This window comes from Peromyscus maniculatus, chromosome 7 (assembly GCF_049852395.1).
Source record: "Peromyscus maniculatus bairdii isolate BWxNUB_F1_BW_parent chromosome 7, HU_Pman_BW_mat_3.1, whole genome shotgun sequence".
Classification (NCBI taxonomy): domain Eukaryota; kingdom Metazoa; phylum Chordata; class Mammalia; order Rodentia; family Cricetidae; genus Peromyscus; species Peromyscus maniculatus.
Window position 1 is genome coordinate 67,828,716 of NC_134858.1, and position 25,031 is coordinate 67,853,746.

At 46.8% G+C, this 25,031-nt stretch overlaps 1 protein-coding gene across 1 annotated transcript in view; it reads left to right on the forward strand.

Annotated features, from left to right (window-relative positions):
* Myo1e (myosin IE) overlaps positions 1 to 25,031 on the forward strand; it is a 205,342-nt gene that overhangs the window by 65,884 nt on the left and 114,427 nt on the right. Inside the window, exon 2 of the mRNA XM_006979281.3 lies at positions 14,193 to 14,336. Within this exon, the coding sequence (XP_006979343.1) occupies positions 14,193 to 14,336 (144 nt within the window). The remainder of the gene's footprint in view (positions 1 to 14,192; positions 14,337 to 25,031) is intronic.

A 25,031-nucleotide genomic window follows, 5' to 3' on the forward strand; every position in this document is an offset into this window, starting at 1 on the left:
CAAAGGCTAACGACTTTTCCTTTTGGCTCCCATGCGGTCTTGGGGTGTGGGATCTTTGATTAGTAAATAAGCCTGTGCTTTTGGCCCAACTCCCAGGCAGGGGAAGGGTCACAGACCAGGTCAGGAAACCTGTTGCTTGTCTCCCAGTATTTAGGGACACGGACAGAAAGGGGCATCTGCACACTTGGAGAGGGAGTATACAGTACCAATACTTGGAGCGCTTTTTTGCCAGCAGAAACCATACAGATAGGTTTGTGAATAGACATGTGGCCTGGCTGGCCATTTCTAAGCACAGCTTTCTGGGACCTGCTGTGATGCTCTCTTCTATTTTTCTATTCATGTCCCACTTGGAGTGGGGCAGTGACCTTGACATAAAAGGGTCGACACACTCTTTTCCACCTAGCACAGAGAGAGCGGGTGTCAAGTTCTGCTCCATGGCATCATCATGGTCCAAACGAGTGAGGCTGGGTCTAGAGAGCAACAGGCTGTTTGACTTCGGGAATGATGCACATTGCTTTTCTTTAGAAGTTGGAGAGGTGGTTCGGTGGGTTAAATATTCACCTTGCAAGCATAAGGATCTGTAGTCTAGCCCCAGAACTCAAGTAAAAAGCTAGGTGTTGGTAGCCATTTGTAATCCCAGCTCTGGGGAGGCAGAGACAGCTGGATCTCTGGGATTCCTTGGCCAACACCCAAGGCTGGCCTCTGGCTTCCACATGCATGTGCACATGTGTTTGAGCACGTCTGCCTCCCCCCCCCCCACTCCCTTCAGTAGATTCCTACCTGACTGCTTTGGCAATTGGTATCCTGTCTTGTCTATTTTGTCTGAGTGTAAATTTCTGTGGGGTGAGTTTTAATATATTTGACTCCTCTGGTGGGACTGAGACAACTTAGTCTCAAAGAAAAGTCAAAAAGTCTAGTGTCGCCCTCCGCCACATAAAGTGTGGGCGAGAAGCCTGAAGACCAGAGCAGATGACAAGGCTGAGACCTGGTGTCATCAGAAGGATGGCCCCAGGGCTATGGCTTCCCAGTGACTCTTAACCTCTAGAGACTAATCTAGGTGTGTTGGAAAAAACATCCCTTTGCTTATAGAGTGGCAAGGTCTGTATCACAGCCAAGGCCCTTCTCTATATCCTCTTCCACCAACACGGGCCTAACTCTCTCTCTCTGTTTCTATCTGTCTGTCTGTCTCTCATACACACATACACACACACAAATTAATCTTTGATAAATAAAATGAAGACAGTGTGCCAAACCCCTCAGTACGTAGCTGGGCCTCATGAGTAGCTGCACACCTGGGAAGTGACTGGCACAGGTCACTTTCTTGGTGTGTCACCGACTACAGTAAGAAGTAACTAGTAACAATAATCAGAAGTTTGCTCACATGGAGATTTCTCCACAGTTGTGAGAGTTTCTTGGTGTGACTCATCCATGCCCCGTAATCACATCAGACACGGTCAGCTCACATTTCATTTTCAATTTTAGTGATCCCAGCAGGAGAAAGTAAATATCAGAAGGATCATGGTGAAATCCCACAGCCAGAGGTCTCAAGGTGGATGGCTGCCTCCTTGTTTCTGCGGATCATCCCCTACTTTCCTTCTCTATCCATCGGATTGCTGTTGGTTTTTTAAAGGCAATGCCCAGGCTTCCCTACCCCCAGCTTACAAACAGAGGCCCACGGAGGCTAAGTGTTCCCCAAAGTGGGCCTGTCATATGTGTGACATCCCCCACGGAGAGGATGTATTAGGATGTACTGTCGATCTTCACATTAAGAAACGAGGAAGAACATAGGAGGGAGGAGCTGGGATGGATATGATCAAGATGTGCTGTTTACATGTGTGATATTCTATTAAAAAAAAAAAAAACCAACTAGGAAGAGCCTGGTTGTGCTGGCCCCTGACATCGATCCCAGCACTCAGGAGGCAGAGCCAGGTAGATCTCTGAGTTCAAGGGCAGTCTGGTCTATGTAGAGAGTTCCAGACCATCCCCATTCAGGGCTACTAGTGAGAACTTGCCTCAAAAAACAGACTAGGAAGAAATTAAGCTCCTCCAATCTTTACTATGTAGATGGGCACTAAGGTTCTCATTCAGTCTAGCTGTCAGGGTGTCAAGAGTCACAAATAGTGAGCTGGTAAGATAGATAGATGGCTCAGAAGGTGAAGACACTGCCAAGCCTGAGGATCTGAGTTCGAGTCCCAGGACCCCCATGGTGGAAACAGAGAACGGATTCCCACAGTTGCCCTTTGACCTCCACACACATTATGGCATGTGCACACCCACCCACATACATACATATGTACACAAATGAATGCTAATGTTTCTTTGGAGAAGCTAAAAAATATTTAAATACATAGACTCAGTTGGTTATGGTAAATATCCAAAGTAGTATCTACTTTTCTCTAGGACCTTTGGGATGATTCTAAAATCAAAATTAAAGAAATTAAGAGCCGCCTATACCACAGGTTTGTTAGGGAAGATGAGGACAGAGAACCCCCCCTCTCCCCCGGGGGGGCTGGGTTGGGGGTTGGAAAACCCAAGCCCCGATCCCTCCAGGAATGGTTCTGTGGAGCCACGGGTCATCTCTGCAGCTTCAGATCCCTTATCCAAGAAGAGAGCTTTAGATTGGTCAGCTAATGGAGAAGGCACTTTCTAAGTGGAGTCAAAATTATAGGTTTTTGGCTAGGTGGTGGTGGTCGTGGTGGAGGCTGTGGGCACACCTTTAATCCCAGCCCTCAGGAGACATAGGCAGGCAGATCTCTGGTCTACATCAGTGACATCAGCCTGGTCTACAGAGTGAGTTCCAGGACAGCCAGGGCTACATTGAGAATCCTTGTCTGGGGTGTGGAGGCAAGTAAGGTTTTGAATTTGAATGTGTAGATATTCTGGGAGCCTTGGGAGGTGGCTCAGTTGGTGAATTAATTTCCAAACAAGTATGAGGGCCTGAGCTTGATCCTTAGCACCCACATAAAAAGCCAGGTATGTGGGACACAGCTATGATCTCAACACCAAGGAGGCGGGACAAGAGGATCCCTGGGGCTTGCTTGCCAGGCAGTGTAGCCTAATCATGAAGCCTTGACTTCCGAGAGAGTCCCCTGCCTCAAAAAACAAGGCAAATCACTCCTGAGGAATGATGGAGAGGTTGACCTCTGGCCTTGTTGAACACACACACACACACACACACACACACACACACACACACACACACACACACATATCCCATATGCACTTGCCTATGTGCCTGCCTGCACACAATGTTCTGCCCCAGGCTGGTGGTATAACTGGGTTCGGAGAAAGCGTGCTTAGCATGCCTGAAGCCTTGGGTTCCATCGCAGCTCAGCAGAGACCAGGCATGGCGCCTGTGAAGTGGAGACAGAAGAGACTGCATAACCTGCCCAGGGCTGTTTTTCACTCTAGCTATTGAAACATTCTTTCTTCAGAGGGTTGCTCAGGCCTCTGTGCAGTTAGGACCTTTCCTCATCAGAGAGGGTGTTCTCTCTCCTCTGCCTAAGAATTCACACCTGTCTCTGCAGTTTGGAATTTAAAACGTGTGTATTTGCCTACAGTTAAACCTTGGGACCTGTGTGTGGCCGCCACAGAATCACACTGTAGCACAGATTCAGGATTAGCTCACTCAGAATTCAGGATTAACTCACCAGGCCAGATCATCCAAATCAGTGTTCCTTGTTTTTGGGTTTTTGTTTTTGTAAATCAGTGTTTTTGTAAAGCCACTACCAGAACTTGCTTATGGCATCGGGAGAGAGTCCGCAGCTCTGCCCTGTAGTGGTTAGTGTTCTGGACACTGAATTGGGGGGTGTGTACATAGCAAGAGCCCCTCAGGAATTCTTCAAGGAGGGACGGGTTGCTGCTTGTTGCTCCACAGGCCCAGTAACCCTCTCCACCCTCAGGCCCCTGCACACTGCCTCTTGCAGACTGGACTTGCAACCTGGGTGTGGCTCCTGTGAGATAGTCCATAACAGGGGCATCAGAAGATAGCCATCTGCCTTCTGGTCTGCACTGGGGCTTTTTAACCCATCATCAAGCTCATTCTTGACATATCTTACCCCCCTGCCCCCGCCCCTCCTCCCAATACCTCTCCAAAATTCCTTGAGCCCCAAGCCTGGTTTTATTCCATTCCAGGGTATGAGTCATGACTGGAAAAAGCAGGGAAGGTCCTGAGCCCCCTTATCAGGTAATGGGGGAGAGAAAGGGGCTTGCCTGTGGCCCCTGATGACACTAAACCCAAGGGTTGACTTCCTGGCTACCCTGGTGGCTTCCTTCCTTTCTGCTGCCTGATCAGCCAGCACCTCTGTGGCTCAGGATCTGGTAAACACTTCCCCCGAGTACCCGAAGGGCTCCGAGAATGAGTACGTTATGGTTCTGTTTCTCCAAAGGGATGTGTTTACTGGGGTACAGGTAGGCAACCTGAGAAGTCCTCCATGTTCCTGTCAGAAACAGGGATTGCTCGCCCCTGGCTTTGGTTTCGCATGAGTGAGTCAGGGTGCCCAGGTAGTTTTGTCCTTCAGCTGGGGGTGCCACCATGAAGGCTTCCTTCACTCCCAGAGGCCGTGGCTCAGGTAGCACATCCTTTCACAGCGCCCCCAAGTGGCCCAGGATAGACCAACACGTTGCTATTTAAAACTTTCTTTTTCTTCTTTTTTAGAATTGAATACATGAGTATTGTATTTACACCATTTCTACCCTTCTCCCCTCTTAACCCAACTCATACCTCACCCACTCCCTCTCACATTCAAAACTTTTTCTTCTTTAATTACTGTACACACACACACACACACACACACACACACACACACACACACACATATATAATCGTGTTGCTTGTATGGAATGTGTTTAGGGCTGACCACTGGGACTGATAACCCATTAGGGGCTTTGTCCCTGGAAAAGACTGATTCTCCCTCTCCCAGCAGTTTTGATTGCCGGGAGCCCTCTGTCTAGAGCTGGGGCCTTGTGAAATCTCTCCTGTCCTCACTGGCATGTTGGCTGGTGTGGTCATGAAGCAGGTCTCATTTAGGGAACCTTATTGTTGAGATTTCATGCATTTTCCCGGTCGTGTCTAGGAAGCACTGTATCCCAGCAGGCATCCTGATCTGCTGGCTTTCACTGATATTCCAGCCCCTTTGCTGAGATATTTTGTGAGCCTTGGATGGGTTGTAGATGTGCTAATTGGGCTCTGGGCACCTCATGATTTGTATTCTTTTAGTGTTCCACATTAGCTTTTAAAACCCACAGGCAGGGTTAAGGAGATTGCTCCGTTAGTAAAATGCTTGCTGTGAGGACACGAGAACCTGAGTACAGGTCCCCAGTTTCTACATAAAGTCAGTACACTGCATGCCTTGTAATCCCAGCACCGTGGAGACAGAGACAGGAGGGTCCCTGAGCCTGGCTTGCTGGTCAGCTAGTCTAACCATTCTGCAAGCTCCAGGTTAAGTGAGCAACCCCTGCCTCAAAGAATAAGGTGGAGAGCGGTCAGGGACGCCACCTGACACCAGCTTCCACACACACATGTATCCGAACACCCCCCACACACACACACATGTACATACACTCAAAACAGAGGCAAGTAAACAATCGCACTACACTTCTGAAAGCTCTTTCCTAAGTTGAATCCTCATTGATAGACATCCACACCGTTGATTTTTCAGAAAAAATAAAATAATATACAGAAGCAATATTTTAAAAAGTAAGGTAGGAGTGTTTGGTTATTACACCTCTCCTGTTTTGCATAAGTAAACTATATTTTTTGCGGTCAATGTAGAAGAAAGAAGGTGAGGGGGAGGAGAGAGAGAGAGAGAGAGAGAGAGAGAGAGAGAGAGAGAGAGAGAGAGAGAGAAAGCGTATGTGTGTGACGAGGGTACAGAATTTCAGATAACCCAGGACAGCCTCAAACTTGCTATGTAGCTGAGGATGACATATATATATATATATATATATATATATATATATATATATATATATATATATAATTTTACAATACCATTCAGTTCTACATATCAGCCATGGGTTCCCCTATTCTCCCCCCTCCCACTCCCTCCCCTTACCCCCAGCCTACTGAGGATGACTTTGAACTCCTAATCCCCCAGCCTTCCTCTCCCAAGTACAGGGATGCACCAATATGGTACCTACCATGCAAGTTCCATGCACCACCGTGCTTGGTTTATGTGGTGGGAGAAGTGTCCCTGTTCATCCTGCCAGGAGCTGCCACAGTGTGGTGATTATCTAGCTAAGATATCACGAGATGAGCCAAAGAGACAGATCTCACAGTGTACCCCAGGCTGGCCTCAGACTTGCAAACTTCCTGCCTCAGCCTCCTGAGTACTGGGGTTACAGGTGTGAGCCAACATGCACAGTTTTATTGGCGTATCATGTATTCACTCAACTTGGACTGGCTGACACCAAGTACCACGTGTCAGACACTGGCCTGTGTGTTGTGGGTACCACAGGGGACAAATGCCCTCTGAAGACTGACTCCATGCTACAGAGCTTGGTCTTGTCGGGGGCCATGTTGAACCTGCGTGTTCTGAGTTCTAAGCTTTGGGGCTACCCACCAATACTCTCTATACTTCTATATACTTTTCTTCAAGGAGAAATATTTCATGGCGTGACTATGCAGATGAAAGGACTATTTGTAGCAGGAAGTAGCGGGCTTTGGAATGATCACAGTTGCGATGCCACCCACCTTGTTATGAAAGGCAGTGTTCAAGTATGACCCCCTGAGAGCCGAAGGCCCGGGTTTGAAGCACAGAATGTGTAAGTGTGAGTGGTGCTGGGCAATTTAACCTTTCTGTGTGCCAGTGTCCTGCCTGGTGAGATTGCTAGGATTAAACAAGTTATATATTAGGTAGTCAAATGTATGATATTTGGTTATTCTGTAATAATAATTATTATATTCTATATCATTCATTCAACAAGTCATGTATGAGGCACCCACAAACGCATTGATCATTGTATTAGGTCTTGGAGGGATGATGAATGAGGCCTAGTTCTGGGAGCCAGGCACCATGCGGCTGTTGCAGGATGTGGGGTGGGGTGGGGTTGTGTTCCCAGAGAGGGCAGCCTGGGCTGATGGGACAGGAGTTTACGGGCAGTAGGTGTAGGAGGTAGAGTAGGGAGGAGCTTGCTGGGGAATATTGCATCCAAAACAGGGGACAGTGTGGCTCAGTGATCCCATCACACACACTCGGGGGAAGGGGATGGGACTGGGGGCAGAAATCCATGCCTGGAGCCACAGAGCAAGTGGAAGGCACAGTTAGAGGGGGATGGAGGCAAGATAGGGAAGACTTGCTAGGATTTGCACATTAGGTACAAGGCCAGCTGCCCCGTGAGGCACAGCTTCCGGGGTCTAGACTAGGCTTGAAAGGACAGACTGTTCCTCAGTTTCCTGTCCCACTCCTAAGGGAGCCTCCAGCACAGACTTTTAGCATGGGGCCCGGCACACACCCTGGGGAGCTTCAGGGAGCCCAGGCTTCCTGAGCTGCATTATGGAAACCTGTGGCCCTGCGCACCCAGGACGTGTGGAGTGTTTAAACCTGTTCTAGATAAGGGGCAAAGAGGGAGACTTTTGATGAGGCCCAGAAGGGCATGGGGCCATCCCTCCTTTTCTAGAGATTGAGAGAGAAATGCGTCAGAACCAGGCTGGCAGTTCTTGAAGGGAACTCTTTCAGGGAAAAAGGAAGAGAAGCAGTTCCCTAAGAGAGGATGTCTCTCTCCTCAGCTTCAAGTCCAGCCCCTCCCCTGGAGCCTCTGCAAGGCATCCCGGTGTGGCTGGCTAGGAGGCTTCCCCGAGGTAAAACCCAGACTGACCCGACAGAGGACTGCAGCAAGTCTCCCTGTGTGGACGCTGCGGCAAGCAAAATGGATGGGAACATGGGGGACGGTGCGTGTGGGTGCATAGGCCACAGTGTGTGTCGCGGGGGGAATGTGGGTGCAATGCCACTGTAGGTGTGTGTGGGGGTGTAGGTCAGAAGACAACGTCAGGTGTCTGTCTGCCTTTCTCCTTGTGTGAGGCAGTGTCTCTGTTGACATTGTCTCTGCACACATCAGCCTAGCTGGCCCACCAACTTCTGGACGTTCTCCTGCCTCTGCTTCCTTTTTCTCCATAGGAATGTGGGATTGCTGACATGTGCTACTGTACCCAGCTTTTACATGGGTTCTGGGAAGCCAGACTCAGGTCCGCATACATGTGTGGCAGATGCTCAGATACCACTGAGCTATCTCCCCAGCCTCCAAGTATGGTTTTAAACCTTTGTCTGCTCAGTTATTTATTTCTTAATGTTTTCTTAGCTATGTCTACATAATGAGGCATTAAAAGAATATTTAAAGGGGCTGGAGAGATGGCTCAGTGGTTAAGAGCACTGACTGCTCTTTCAGAGGACCTGGGTTCAATTTCCAGCATCCACATGGCAGCTCACAACTGTCTGTAACTCTAGTTGCAGAGGATCTGACACCCTCACACAGATAGGCATGCAGGCAAAACACCAATGTACACAAAATAAAAATAAATAAAATTTTAAAAAAAGAATATTTAAAAAATAATGCTTTAAAATTTTGTTTATATTTATTTTATGTGTATGCGTATTTTGACTGCATGCATATAAGTGCATTGCATGCATGCCTGGTGCCTGTGGAGGCCAGAAGAGGGCATTAGATTCCCTGGAACTGGAGCTGCAGATGGTTATGAGCTGCTGTGTGAGTGCTGGGAACCAAACTCAGGTCTCTGCAAGAGAAAAAAAAAATGAAATTGATTGTTTAGAATTAACAAAATTAAAATGAATAGTTTATGGGAAAATCCTCGGCAGAAGATGGGTAGAACTTGGGTACTGGAAACTGTTAAGGTAGTTTAAATTGGTTGAGGTTTTAGGAACGGTTGGGGTATGCTGTGAGCTAAGTACCAGAAGTCTTAGTAATTGCATATAGACATTCCATTGTGTGTGTGGGGGGGGGCGGGGCAGCACACATTCCCACCTCAAATGTTAGCTTCAGAACAACCTTCCAAGTTGAAGCAAACATGAACCTGAATGTGTCTCTAGGAATTTGTTACTGTTTTATGATATTTGAGATGCACTTGAGGGGTGCCCAAGACTCAGGGATTCTGGAAGCTGGATGAGCCGTCCTGTCCTATGCAAGGACCAGCTAAAGACTAAACAGGTGACACTATCTTTTCTGGACAACTTCCTCCAAGCACCTTCCAAAATGATAAGCCATCAGAATCCACTCCGGCTGAGAGCCTGGTCAGTTAGCTAATGCCACCCTAGGATGTTATGCTTAAATTTTGCTATAGACTGCGTATCCGTAATTTGAAAATCCCAAATCTAAAATGTTCCACAGACCAGAGCCAATGCTGCTCAAGGCTGACTGGCCTGTGTTCAGATCCTTCAGACCCCACTTGAAATGCCAGAGCATCTGCAATTCCAGCACTTCGGTGGGAGATTCACAGATGTATCTTTTTGTTTGTTTTCTCTATGTAGCCTGGCTTTCCTGGAACTCGCTCTGTAGACCAGGCTGGCCTCAACTCAGAGATCCGCCTGCCTCTGCCTCAGAGATTAAAGGCGTGCGCCACCATTTCCAGCTTAAAGTAAATACCTCAAAATAAAATTACCAGATCAAAAAGGATGTGAATTTTGTTTTTACTTAGTTGACTAGTTTCTAAAATTCTAATGCCTATTTTTAGCTTGCTCCCTAAAAATATTGTTTAGGAGTTTGTAAGTGTATTTTTGGTCTCCCATCCTTCCCAACACTGGGCCTGTTGTGTTTCTGGATACGTTTAACAGCCTCTGTTTTCTTGGCCTCTGAAGGGCATTGCCTGTGAAGGACTCCTCCTCTCCTGAAGTGGGTAAGCCAGAGTTTGCAGAGGCGTGAGGGAGGGCCACCCCAGGGTGTGTGAGACACCAGAGAGGATAATGCTGCCTGTGTGTGCCTGCTGACTCACCCTTGTTCTAGTCCCCACCCTGGTACACACACACACACACACACACACACACACACACACACACACACAGAGAGAGAGAGAGAGAGAGAGAGAGAGAGAGAGAGAGAGAGAGAGAGAGAGAGAGAGAGAGAGAGAGAGAGAGCCAGGAAGGCTCCCCCTTTTACAACCAGTCAGAATCATCCGCCTACTAAAGCTCCTGCCCTGTGGCCCTTCCTTCCTCCTGGTGAGAGACCCTGTGTCTGGGTGTGTCCATCCTCCTAAACTAGACTATTATATAGGTATAGACATGCCTTACTTTCCAGAACCTTCGTATGAATTAACTGCTTTTTCCCAAACTGAATGGTCATTAGAAACTAACATGGGTCCAAGAAAGTCTCTGCTTGAGGCCTATCTAATGGGAAAATCCTCATAACTGCTGATAATTTCAGGGCTACAAGCAAATCTTCTGTTTTGATATTACAGTTCTCAGTACCACCTCCATCCCTCTCCCTCTGCCTTACTCTGTACCCTTTTTATTTAAAAGCCTACTGTTTTTAAGGAGTAGGGGACAAAAGGAGACTCAGAAGGAATCAGAGAGGAAGCTCTTAGAGGCTAGGAAGGGTGACACCCTTCTCTTTAGAGGCTACGAAGGGTGACGCCATGGGGAAGTTTTGCCCCCGCATCCCATCCAGCGTGCCCGGCTGCTGCCGCCCAGCCAGGAGTAGGCAGGATGAATAAAGGGGAACCGTGAACATATATGGTCAGGGTGACTTCCCCAGAACAGCGGCACATCCTCACTCACACTTCTGAGACACTAGTTGATGTCTTAGGGCCACTGTCAGCCTCCTGCCTCGCCTTAGAGGGCCATAATTGGTAACTGTGTCCCACCGTGGCCAGCACTCCCTGACTCTAATGGCTTTTGTCATGAAACTCAGCTGCCTCCTGTACAATACCTGACACACCTTTAAACTCTAGCGGGTGGTTGGCTGAGCGCCCCGAGGTCCACGCTTCCCTGAGCACGATATCATCTCTGTGTATGTCCTGCTCAGCCCTGGTTCTGCCTGCTGGCTTCGGATCTCCTCCTCCAGTCTGGTAGGGGCAGCCTCCCCTCCCCCAAGGTGTTTCTCCCCCCACCCCCTTCTCCCTTCTGTCTCTCTACCTTGATCTCATCTGATTTCTTAAAATTTTTAAATTAAAATTTCACTGTTATATATTAAATTTTTTTAGGTTAGTATACAAAGTAACAGGTTCCTCTGTGACTTCTTCACACATATGTGTCCTTGTATTCTAGTCTTTCTTGTGATATTTCCTCTCCTGGAAACATTTTTTCTGTCTGGTCTAATGTACCCAGTAGTTGTCTTTTCATAGTGGGTGTGAATATGGAGTTCGCCATGTTCAGGGGGTGTGTGAATATGGAGTTCGCCATGTTCAGGGGGGGTGTGAATATGGAGTTCGTATATGCACTGTTGCCTGGGAGGTAGGGGGAAGAGAAAGGGGAGTAATTACATTTATGTGCACAATCGTGGGATCACACACACACACACACACACACACTCACACACTCACACACTCACACACACACAGATTCATGACCAATTAAATACAGAAAAGTTGTCTGATTAAAAACAACTCAGTGTTTCAGTCTTTGACCCTGAGAGGAAGCGGTTCTTAGCAAAGATAGTGCCTTCTTCTAAAAAGATTTAAACATTTTATTTTATGCATATGAATCTTTTGTCTGCATGTATGTATGTGCACAAAGTATGTACCTATGCCTATGGAGACTGGAAGAGGGTGCCAGATCCCCTGGAACCGGAGTTACAGATGATTGTGAGCCACCCTATGGATGCTGGGAATTGAACCCAGGTCCTTTGCAAGAGCAGCCAGTGCTCCTAACTGCGGGGCCATCTCTCAGCGCCGATGATGTGTCTTTTTAATGAGGAATTCCCCCTCGATACAGTCTGGTATCCTGTTGTCATTTTAGTTTTGATAGACAGATGTAAATGCCCCATGGGCTGCTGGGAAGGCAGTGGGAAGAAGCCTTGTTTGGGCGGACCTGTAAAGAGAACCGGCTTCCCTTGTTACCTCTGCCACTTACTCAGCGGAGGTGGCGTGGCAGTAAGCCCCTCTCTGGTGAGACTGTTGGGAATGATACACAGACCGGTCACTGCACAGAGCGTAGCTCTACAGGGACAGTCTCCATGACTTACACTGGCATGATACCCTGACCAGTCATAAGTTGAAAACCACCTCATACATTTAAATGCTTCGAATACAGCTTGGCTTAACCACATAGTGTTGCTCTGCTGGGCCATGCGGGGAGGAGAGAGGAGGTGGATTGTTCTCTCTTCTGGTGGCGGGCTGCTCAGAACTGTGGCCCTTTGCATATTACTGACAAGTCTGGGAAAAGATCAAAGTTGGAAGAATAATTTTTTTCTGAGTGTGTGCCACATTAGTGCCATTGTAAAGCAAAAACCAAACCAAACAAATATCATCCAACAAACACTGTAAGCTGGGTTCACTTGTGGCAACCACTCGGCCATATTCTTGGTTCATGTTCTAGAGAGAAGTCTAGAAAGTAAGGAAAAGGAGCCATGAGGGGCCGTAGCTTGGTTGGTAGAGTGCTTGCCTAGCATGCCGGAGACCCTGGGTTCAATCCCCAGCACTACAAAAACCAGGAATGGTGGTCAAGCCTATAATCCCAGAACTCAGGAGGTAGAGGAGGGAGGGTAGGAAGTTCAAGGTCATCCTCAGCTGCATAGTAAATTTGAGGTCAGAGTGACAACTTTTAATATCAATTTCTGGGACAAAGACACCCAGTAGACTCAGCAGGGAGCCCTATGGTCCTGGAGAATGATTGACATCAGGAGGAGGAATCAGTCTCTGAGACGGCAGGCAGGAGCGTGAGATGGGGAGGATCCAGTGGACCTGGTGGCTGTCCACAAGACACAGGTTACTTTGAGGGTCTGCATGAGCATGCATACTGTGGCACCAGTCTCCCCTGTCCTTGTCCTTTGTAGACATTAAATAACCACTTGTTGATGGCTTTCTGTTATCCTCAATCGTGTTTACATTTTTCAAAGGGAAAATAACTTTTTTAGCCTTCTGTTTGCATGTGTATGTGGGGGGCTGGCCAGAGAGCCAGAGGAGGAGTACCCTGGGCTGTGTCTGCTTGGCCTTGGGCGTACAACGGGAGCCCTGTGAGTCAAGCTGTGGGCAAAGCCTTTCCGCTCTCTGCTTGCCACAGAGGAAGGGGGAAGGGTGACATCTGAGGTAATTTTGCAGAATTGATGCTGTGTGTGGTTCTGAGAAAACCAAATGTATCATATGGACGGTCTCTCTCCTCTAGACAGCATGGGTGGTAAACCTTCTAGAACCTCTTTCCACAGTTTGAACCCCTGGTGTGGTATGCTTTTCCTGGCGGTGGCTTCCTCTCGGCTGGATTTTGATGATTGCTTTTCCTGCTGAACCTCTTGGACTTAGCTTTACATCTGTGTCCTCCTCAGACAAACAAAGCGAAGCCCCTGCTTTTGTTTCCCCGCGCTGGGTTCGATGTCAGAGCAGCTGGCCTTTCTACAGACCTTTGTCCATAAGTTTTCCGCGCTCCGTTGACACTCCCCCAAGTCAGGAGCTGTCACAGCGGGGGCAGGGCTGAATCTTGGTCCATCGTGCTAGCCTCGTACATGGCGCCTCTGTGAAGCCACCTGAAGTGTCGGCAGCAGACGACAATACTCCAGAATCCTGTCTCTTGTCAGGACTACACATGGACTCCAGTTTTTTCCCCTTTCCTTTTTCTGTCTGTCTGTGGTTTCTTTGCTCGATGAGTGTACATGAGAACAAGCTCCTTCCTTCTTCGAGTTTCCCTGGAAAATTCAAATGTTTTGAGGTCTATTTCAAAGGTCACCACTTCAGCATGCCACAGGGTAAAGAGCCCCGTGCCTTACCCCTCATACATTTTGTGTACTTGTTTTTATTATTATTATTATTATTATTATTATTATTATTATTTATCAAATAAACAAAACGTACTATTTCCACAGTATATTGGACCAGGGTGACTTTTCCCCACATCTCTACAGGTGGCAAGGCTGGAACTCAAAATCTTTGCTGTTGCTTTATGATACATTTTATTTGGGAAAATATGTCTATTGGAGAGAGAGAGAGAGAGAGAGAGAGAGAGAGAGAGAGAGAGAGAGAGAGAGAGAGAGAGAGAGTTAGAAAACTCCAGGAGAACATTAACTACCCTGACCCACTTTGTGCCTTCTGTCTCCAGGGCAGCAAAGGTGCCTTTCGGTACCACTGGCAGAGTCACGATGTCAAGCAGAGTGGCGTGGACGACATGGTATTACTCTCCAAGATCACAGAGAGCTCCATTGTCGAGAACCTGAAGAAGAGATACATGGACGACTACATCTTCGTATCCTTTCTCCTCTCCCTTGCCCACCCCCGGGATAGGACAGGTGCACAGTAATGTGGGTCTCTGTCCGTGAGTCACACCTCCCCGAAAGTCTGAGCTGGCTCTCAGTATTGGCTCTGAAAGGATTTTCACTTTCAAAATGAGGGGCCGTGCTTCCAAGGGCAAGGATGAAACTAAAAGTGTTTTCCTGGAATTTCACGGGGTCAAAGTGCAGCTCTGCCGTAAGGTTCTAAGTGTCTCAGACCTCTGCCTATTCTGTCCTGGTCTGCAGGGTTCTGCGTCATCCTGGTGGCGTGGTAGAGACTCTTCGGTCCAGACCGCGAAGGTTTAAAAAGATCACCTCATGAATAGAAAAGCCACCTCTCCCAGTGTTTCTGAACCTTCCTATTTACTGAAGGAAACATGGGTCGGGATGATCGGCTATTGAAAATGCCTGGCATGTTTCCCTGTTAGCTTGCCAGATGCCATTTTATAATATGGCTTTAAAAACGCAGAATGCAAACCTCGTGGAAATGTGTTGACTTCATGGTGGAAGAGAACTGAGGTAGTGGAGGGTGTTCCCCCAGCAGTCAGGGGTTTTCTTTGGATCAAATGTTCATTAGTGAAATTGTTACCTGGGTTAGTCAAAGCCATGCAAAAGCCTGTACAGCTTACTGCTGATGCTGGGGTGACTCCTGATGGTACAGCGTCTAGGAAACATGGGTGCTTTATGATGTAACGTGCATCTTGGATTTTACCCAGAATGCCTGGGGAAGGTTTCTCACCAGGGCTTCTTTTTATTATTTACAATGATGCTTACTTGACTATTAGACTCACTGAAACCTAGACAGCGTACTTTTGCAGGCTGCCTTGGCTGCCTGCCCATTCCTGGGTTGTTTAGATGTTTAACTCACTAGAGACTCACTCATGTGGCAATGCCCACTACTTCAAGACCCTTGAACCCTTACAAACAGTACTGTGCTGTTTCTTGTTTCTTCAAAAAAGGAATTTCCTCTAAATATTTGTGCAGTTAAATTCCTAAAGCCCTCCTTTTAAGGCTAAATATATATTTGGATTTGTTGACCATTATAATAGCATTATTTAAGTTTTTAAGGGACAACAATGAGTTGTTTGCATGTTTTAAAAGGGTTTTGTGGGTCTCATTATTATTCCTGCCGGCCTGGAACTTGCTATGTAGACCAGAGATCTGCCTGCTCCTGCCTCTCAAGTGCTGGGATCAAAGGTGTGCACCACCATCTCTCTCTCTCTCTCTCTCTCTCTCTCTCTCTCTCTCTCTCTCTCTCTCTCTCTCTCTCTCTGTGTGTGTGCGCGTGTGCGTGTGCGTGTGCGTGTGCGTGTGCGTGTGCGTGTGCGTGTGTGTGTGTGTGTGTGTGTGTGTGTGTGTGTGTGTGTGTGTAGTGCCCAATGAGACTATAAGAGGTTCATAACACTGGTCCTCTGAAAGAGCAGTACAAGCTCTTAACCACTGAGCCATCTCTCTAGCCCCTATAAATATTTTTGGGATGAGATGTGATGTTTTGATACATGTGGACATTATAGAATAATTAAATAATGCTAATTAACATGTCTGTCACTTCCTATCCTTGGATACGTGGTATAACCATTTAAAATCGCTGATCAGTTTTGATGTACATATTTGTTCTGCATAGTCCAGAGAACTATCTATGATAGCTCTGCTTTTGGTTTGTTTGTTTTTGTTGTTTTTCGGGACAGTGTTTCTCTTTGGAACAGCCCTGGCTCTCCTGGAGCATGCTTTATAGACCAGGCTGGCCTCGAACTCACAGAGATCCACCTGCCTCTGCCTCCCAAGTGCTGGGGTTAAAGGGGTGCACCACCACCTCCTGGCTGGCTTTGGCTTTTAAATGAGTGAGTTTATTAAGCATGTAGCAAGCGAAAGTAGAAGAATAAATAGCACGTGGCACATAGAGAGAAACACAAGGTATGTAATAGCACATCATTAGACCAGACACCACGACACCCTGCAGAGACAATTGGACTAGCCTGATTGAGAGAGCAAAGGCAACACCATTAAACCGAGAGTTAACAGCATCCCGCAGAAACTGCCTAGGGAACCCACATTGAGGCAGTCTACTGGAGTTCCCGATTGAGAGAGACACACATGGAGCAGGTCGTCTCCTAGGGTGAGATTTCCAAGTTAACCAAAACCAAATCCAAATAACAGCAGATAGATAACATCCAATTGGGGGCTTACAAACATGCAGCAGAAACCTGGAGTTCATGATTGAGTCTTCTCTGCATGGATGAGCTTCTTAAGGCTGAGCGCCAGCCTCTTGTTCCGGCTGCAGCTATTTTACATTCTGGGATAAACGATAATAATAAGATTGGAAATCGTTTACTTTCTAGCTGTCTTCAAGGGCACAATGTTTTTAATGCCCTTAGCTGCTTGCTGATTCCTCCCCACCCCCCACCCCCACCCCCACCAAGCCCCGGACAGAGCCAAGGGGCCACCTGAACCAGGACAGACAGTTTTAGAAGCTACTTGACAATGACCTGCTTGGTCTGAAGGCGAGGCAGCTGCTGAGTTCAAACAGCACACGGTAACTGGATGATATAATGCACTTTACAATATGGCGTTGTTGTTAACTTGGAGTAAACAGCATCCTCTTGGTTAGCAGTGACCTGCAGCTTGCAGACAGATCCTGCCCATCATCGTTTTTAAACTGAAATTTCCCTGGGACACAATTGCGCTTGTTCAGTGATGGGTTCTGCCGCTTTCATGGTACCATGGCCTTAGCCAAGCCATGGAAATAGACCATCTGACCCCATGAAGTCTAAAGTAACTCCTTTGCAGACCTTTCCAGAGCAGAGCTGGTGACCCTTGCGCCACTAAGGGCTCCTCGTCCCTCAGTTTAACTGTATGGAAGCAGTTGTATGAACTTTTAGTTTCCATCTCCTCTGGTCATGCAAACTGAAGTTTGCTTATTTCATCTGGATTTAACACCATCAAAAAATGTTGTATGCAAGACCAGACCCCATGGCCCATGGAAACTGGCAGATGAGGTTGGGAAGAACTGGGTGTGTGTTGTGGATCTGGACTGCCTGCCTCCTACCAAATGAGCTACATCCCAGCTCTAGAAACTGTTTTAAATGGAAAATCAAGAAGCCTTGGAAACCGGGCAGTGGTGGCGCACGCCTTTAATCCCAGCACTCGGGAGGCAGAGCCAGGTGGATCTCTGTGAGTTCGAGGCTAGCCTGGGCTACCAAGTGAGTTCCAGGAAAGGCACAAAGCTACACAGAGAAACCCTGTCTCAAAAAAACTGAAAAAGAAGAAGAAGAAGAAGAAGAAGAAGAAGAAGAAGAAGAAGAAGAAGAAGAAGAAGAAGAAGCAGCCTTGGAATGTAGGCTTGGTTTTTTAATTATTTACAGAGAAACGTGGTTTTTGGTTTGCCCATTTGTTTGGGGTATAAGCGTATCTGTGTACATGATATGGACACATGTGTGCTGGTGCATGTACCCATGCATGTGCATGTGGAGGCCAGAGGAGGACACTGGGGGTCTCCCTCTAGTGCTCTCCATCTTGTTTTTTTGAGACACAGCTCACCGATTTGGCCAGGCTGGTTAGCCAGGTGAGAGCTCCTAACATGAACCTGTCTACCTCCCCAGTGCTGGGTTACAGACATGTGCAGCTATGCCTGGCTTTTATGTGTGCCCTGGGGATTTGAACTCGGGTCCTCTTGTCTTCACAACAAGCATCAGCACCCACTGAACCGTCTCCCTGCCCAGTAGAAGTGTGGTTTTGATAAACTGAATAAGAGAAGACAAAACCAACGATGGCAGCAGCAGTTGCCCAAAGTCAGTCCAGCCTCAACCCAGAGACAGCCTTGCTCCTCACTGCGCTGTTTACTAACAAGAGCCCAGAAGCTTCTTGTAGACAGACAGCATGACTTCTAGACAGAGAACAAGTTGTGAAAGCCCTTTCAAGCAGTATATGATCACTTGACATGACTCACGCCATGCAGCCTAGCAAAGGGAAAGACACTAAGCCACCTGAAATCCTGCCCCCCAGGGCGAGTTCCTGGGCACCCCTCCTGCTTAGACATGGTACACACACACACACACACACACACACACACACACACACACACACACACACACACACACGTGCACTTTTTTGCTGTTTAACAAATCGCATCAGCCCTCCTCGCGTATTTTTGGCTTTTCCCCGCACAGTTCTTGGCACGGGATGCACTGTATTAAGTGTTCGCTGAAAATCTGTTGACTCTCAAGACTTTTTAAAATCAGACAGCAGAATTTTTTAATGACTCAACGGGGCAGGGGGTGGGGGGGGTAGTGAATGCCTTTGAGTCAATAACTGACTAATGGCGTGTTCTCCCAAGGAAATGAGCTGCTTGACCACTAATGACTTTATGATTTAGACATCTCTACCCACTCGGCATAAATGCGCTTTCTTTCGGCAGGTGGGAGGGAGTCACTTTCAGCTCTGAGGAGGCCTAGCAATGCTGATGGGTGTGGATATCAGGCAGCTACATCTGCCTCCCATCCTTCCCTCTGGTTAGTGATCATGGTCTCCTTTACAGCTTCAGTCTTCAGAGGTAACCCACAGCCTAGCATCCCTGTACATGAAAGCTGACTTCTGTCTTTGTTTCTTCTGTGTTTGTTAAGGCAAACAAGATGATAATACATAGAACGATGCCTCTACCTCTCCTGCCCCATAATACCAGCACTGTTCTGTATGGTAGGTCAGCACAAAGGGCAATCAGTGGCTAATGCATGCAGGCCGAGCATAGTTGCTTTGTTCTCCATTAGGAAACAAAATCCACTTAGAACACGCTGACATTGTCTGTCCGATAAAGCCCTGCATTTTGAGCTATTTATCCCCCCTAAAGGAAGGCTGAGTTTACCATTCATTCTTAGAGATGGCTGCCACACTGCTCACAATTACTTTCTAAAATGTGCGAGGGAAGAAAGTTCTGGAGTTTAGAAATAAAAGAGCTACAGGCGCACCCCACTGTCCATCCGTTCCAGCTGCTTGGCTGAGAAGAATTCCTGTGCGAAGGACTTCACACTCGTCTGTTCCAACTGTCTTTAAACGTGTTTCCTCAAAGGCCACACTCAAACGTGCTTGGCATTTTTAATCCTTCAATGAGGAGTTCAGGCTGTCCTGCCAGCCCAGTGATTGCAAGAGGCAGTGTGCTCTTAGTGATTCAGAGTGACGCTTGGCTCCCGCAGCCAGTTCACACAGAGGGGACAGCATGCTGGGTGAGACATTGGTCTTGTGACTGGAACCAAAGGTTTGAGTTCTGGCTCAGACCTTCTATAAATATAGGGCTTTGGCCAGTGGCCTCCGCTTCCTTCACTTTCCAGTAATATATGCAGTGAGGTCGCTTATCACTGTAGGCTGTCATCACGTCCAGGAGTACAATGCTTTTAGCTTTGCCTAATCTTCAAAACAAATATGGAGGACTGGGCATGTAGCTCAGTCGGGAGAGTGCCTCCCCAGTGTGCATGATGAAGCCCTGGGTTCAATCCCCACCATCACGTAAACCAAGCACTGTACTCCTAAGAGATAGAGGCAGGAAGATCAGACCTTCAAGGCCATTCTCTGCTACATTGTAACTTTCAGGTCAGCTAGGGATACAGGAAAATCTGTCATAAAAATATACTAAATAGGCTGGGCGGTGGTGGCACACGCCTTTAATCCCAGCACTCGGGAGGCAGAGCCAGGCGGATCTCCGTGAGTTCGAGGCTAGCTTGGTCTACAGGGTGAGATCCAGGACAGGCACCAAAACTACACAGAGAAACCCAGTCTTGAAAAAAAAAAAAAAAAAAAAAAAAAAAAAAAACAGTAAAAACCGACTAGAGAGACGATGGCTCCCTAGTTAAGAGTGCTTGCTGCTCTTCTAGAGTACCCGAGTTTCCAGCACCCTCATTCACAACTGACTATAAGTCTAGCTCCAGGGAATCTAATACCCTCTTCTGGGCACCCTATGTACTCATATAAACACACATACACATAAGTAAAAACAAATCTTTAAAAATAAGAAAGAGGGGGCTGGAGAGATGGCTCAGAGGTTAAGAGCACCGACTGCTCTTCCAGAGGCCCTGAGTTCAATTCCCAGCAACCACATGGTGGCTAATAACCATCTGTAATGAGATCTGGCGCCCTCTTCTGTATACATAATAAATAAATAAAAAAAATAAATAAATAAAAAAAATAAAAAAAAAATAAAAAAAAAAAAATAAGAAAGAGGGCTGGAGAGATGGCTCAGAGGTTAAGAGCACTGGCTGTTCTTCCAGAGGTCCTGAGTTCAATTCCCAGCACCCATATGGTGGCTCACAACCATCTGTAATGAGATCTGGTGCCCTCTTCTGACCTGTAGACAGAACACTCACTGTCTACATACTAAATAAATAAATAAATCTTTTAAAAAATAAGAAAGAAATGATTTTTAAAGTTAAGAATAAGACAAGTAGGCAGAAGTACACATTACCTCTACATCCCAGAAAAGACTATCTTACACCACATATGTCCAAAGGATACAGTCTAAATCCAAAGAATTGTCCTTTATACCAGATGACTTGAACTCTGTTAAATTCATCATTATTACTGGGGGAGGGGCACAGAGGTTCAGAAGTGAGATGACAGCCTTCAGGAGCTGATTCTCTCCTGGCACCTTGGGGTTTCCGGGGTGAAACTCAGGTCATTAGGTGTGGTGGCGAGTGTCCTGACTGGCTGAGGGTGAGTCATCTTGCCAGCCCTGAATTGAGCCTCATGAAAAATTCAATGTGTTGTTCCTTTTCATGTCCCTTGTCCCTTGTGCTGCAGGTGAATGAGCATTCATGGACCAACATCTGGGGACCAACCCGTGGAGGATCTGTCTGGTTCCTCCTGCCTCCCACTGTCTGTCGGATGAGGTGCCCGGTCCCCGCTTTTATTTGCTATCAGAGCTGTGTATCTGCCTGCAGCTTGAAAATTAACTTTAAGCCACACCTTCACCGGGGAAGATTATGTGTGTGGAGATAATGGTCCTGACTGTGTCCCTAGAGGCACACCTGAATTATGTAGTATGTGTGGGAGGGAGTGCTGAGACACTTTTCTGGAGCTCTACCCCCACCAGGGCCCAGAGCTCTCTGGGTATTAATTAGCTCGGGTCTCTAAAGACCAGATAGTAAAGGTGAAATTGTTTAGATACACAATGAAGTCAAACTCCAAGCCAAAGTAACTGAATTTGTTTCTTTGGGATAAGTTTATTTCCTGCTGGTTCTGCTGTAGGTACTTAGTGTGGATTCAGGACACATTGACCTTTTCAAACCAAACTTTGTTCTTCATCAGTCTTCTCAAATGCTGATGCTCTTGGGGACCCTGCTGGGCAATTTAGGGGAGAGGCTATAGAGTCTTCTTTATTCTCACCTGAGACACTGCCTTGGAACAGTCAAAGACACTGCCTAGAACAGTCGAAGAGAGGTTGTTTATAAAGCATGCTAAAACAATCACGGCTCCATTTTCAGCCCATACTCACCTGAGTTCTATTTATTAGGTAGCTGAGGGCTTGTGGGGGGTGGGGGAGGAGAGGACAGGGTGGGGGGAAAGGGGGGTGCCTTTGGCTTCTGTCCCCAGGCAGCCCTTGTTCTCCTGTGGCAGGGACCATTTGTCCAGGAGGAAGTGACGTTCACTGTATTTCCTTTACTGTGAAGGGAAGGGGCACTGTTCTCCGTGGCAGGATCATGTCTTCCCTGGTTTGTCTGTTCAGAGTAGGCATCTTACAGCCTTCAAGTTGGTCCTACCCTAAGAATGGTTCCAGCCACTGAGCAAGAGAATCCAGATGAGAGACAAAACCTAGCCCTTCAGCTTTGATTATTAGATCCCTACCCAAATCTTACAAATAAAAAAATCCTACTAAGATAGATTCTATTTTATTTATATTTTAATGTATGTGTGCGGGTGTTTTGCCTGCATGCATGTGGCCCGCTTGTTTGCCTGGTGCCTGAGGAGTGCTTGAGTCCCAGGGAACTGAAGTTACAGACAGCTGTGAGCCACAGTGTGGGTGCTGGGAATTGAACCCCGGTACTCTGGAAAAGCAGCCAGTGATCTTAACTGCTGGGCCATTTCTCCAGGCCCCCTGAGGTGGATTTTGGAGTAGACAAAGCCTCCTAGTTCTAAGTGAGGAGAAACTGCAGAGCATTCCAGTCCTCCGGCAGGAATCCTTGTACTGCTAATTTACTGAACATAGCTGTGGTTTCTTTTCTTTTTTCTTTCTTTTTTTCCCTTCAAGACAGGGTTTCTTTGTGTAGCCCTAGCTGCCTTGGAACTCACTCTGTAGACCAGGCTGGCCTCAAACTCACAGAGACCTGCCTGCCTCTGCCTCCCAAGCGCTGGGATCAAAGGCGTGCGCCGCCGCCGCCACCACCACCCGGCTTGCACTGCTAATTTAAATTTAAGGGTAATACATAAACAAAACAGGGAGAACCCACTTATATTCCAATCTCAGCTAAACAAGTGACCTTTTAGCACAAGTGTGCCCCAATATTACTCTAGGCATACTTATAACTTAAACGTTTTCATTGTTTACTCAACATCCAAATTTGATGAGGTAGACTGTGTTTTTATTCACTAAATCTGAAACCTCAACTAGCAATAGCAATGGAAGTACTTGCTAGTTACACAAAGATGTTACTCATTGAACTCCCCACCCACCCAGCAGAGTCTCTAGCCGAGGCTGGTCTTCACCTCCCTATGTAGCTGAGGATAACCTTGAACTTCTACCTCTTGAGTGCTGAAGTCTCAGGCATGTACCCTGTGCGTGGTTTATGTGGGTGCTGGGGACCGAACCTGGGGTTTGATGCTGCTAGGCAAGTACTCCTCCAGCCAAACTGTATTCCTAGTCCCTTGTTTCCTTTTAATCAAGAGTGTGGACTCTGGAGCCAGCCTGTCTGGATGGGGAAGTAGATCCGCCACCTCCTGGCTGTGTCTTTGAGCAGGGTTGAAATCTTTTCTTATAGCAGCACAGGTTCACAAGAGCAGTGGGGCTAAGCGTTGGTGGTGTCGCTCGGGGTGAAAGCTTGCCTAACTGGGATCACGGGATTGTTGTTTATGTACTTCATAATGCATCTGTGTCATTCAGTTTTGTCACCAATTATGAAGTCTTGGCAACAGTGTCATGGGCATCTTTCATCTCTTCAACAATTAACATTAAATAATTAAAAAACACCTCATCACTTCCCTTTCTCTACTATTAATTCTTCTTCATTTTTCAACTTGGAAGGTCTTTCTGATCAGTAATAAGTGATGTAAAAAAAGCGAGTCATTTTGTGTGTCTGTGTGTATGTTTAAGTTTTATGACATATCCACACCCATTTATACTTTCTATTAATAATTCCACATATCATCTAGGGCCATAGTTGTCACCTGCATTATGATCTCAGAGATATCAATGTGTAATGACACATGCATCTCAGAACATGAGTTGAGGGAATGGCATCTAGGTGCTGATTGCTGTCCATTGATTATTTCATTTATTTCCATGGCAAAGTTCTTAATTAAGTAGGTCTTGGTTTATCCCCATCATTCATTAACCACAGCTTAGAGATATGTTCTGTACAGTCTGGAAAATGATCTACAATAGCTGTGTTTTCGGTTTTGAGTGTGTGAACTTATTAAGTATGTAGCAAGTAAGAGTAAAGTAGTGAGGAGGATAGATGGATAGATAGATGGAAGGATGGATGGATAGATAGATAGATAGATAGATAGATAGATAGATAGATAGATAGACAGACAGACAGACAGACAGACAGACAGACAGACAGACAGACAGATAGATAGATAGATAGATAGATAGATAGATAGATAGATAGATAGATAGATGGTCAGCAAACCAGGAACTCAGAACATCCATTAGAAATCAACTGGGAAGCCTCATTAAAGCAGTCAGCTGGCATTCTTGATCGAGAGACTCCCAGGCAGAGTGGAGTGTCCCCTGGGTGAAGCTTCCAAGTAAAAGGAAAACAGCAGCAGACAGAGATGGCATCATCAAATCAGGAGCGTACCACATCCATCAGAGGCTGACTGGGGAAGCTGAGGTGGTTGGCTATAGTTCCCAGTTGAGCTCAGTGGCTCAATCTCTCCATGGCTGAACTGTCTGTTCCCTTCCCCATGGTAGATACTTTTATATCAATAGTGATCACTACTGGAAATAGCTTATCGGCTAGCTATACTCAACGGCACAGTGCGCTTACGCTTGGGCTGTCACACGTGTATGGGTACCAACCCGCTCTTGGATGAGGGGTCTTTGAGGACACTAGACATAAACATGCTTGTGTCTGAAGTCAGGGTAGGGGACCCAGAGCTAGCTTCTCAGTTCAACATGACAAGTTACCAGTATAATGCCCTAGGTGGGAGCAGAACAGGGCCTTGGAGGAGCCAACCTGTTTGGGCCAGCTCCCCGTTATATGTCGCTATATAGAAATAGCTTCCCGGAAAGTAACCTCACAGTTTTATATCCCTTTTTTATTTAAAACTGTTTATTTGTAAATAAATCTAGTTTTTATTTGTTGAAATGAAGATATTTCTAATTTAATGATTCGTTGAACAGTTTTGAGTGGGGCACAGTTGTGCCCCCCAGTAGTCGGGAGGCTGAGCAGGGAAATCATATGAACCCAAAAGACAGAGACCAGCCTAGGAAACATGGCAAGACACACTACCTCAGAAACAAGAAA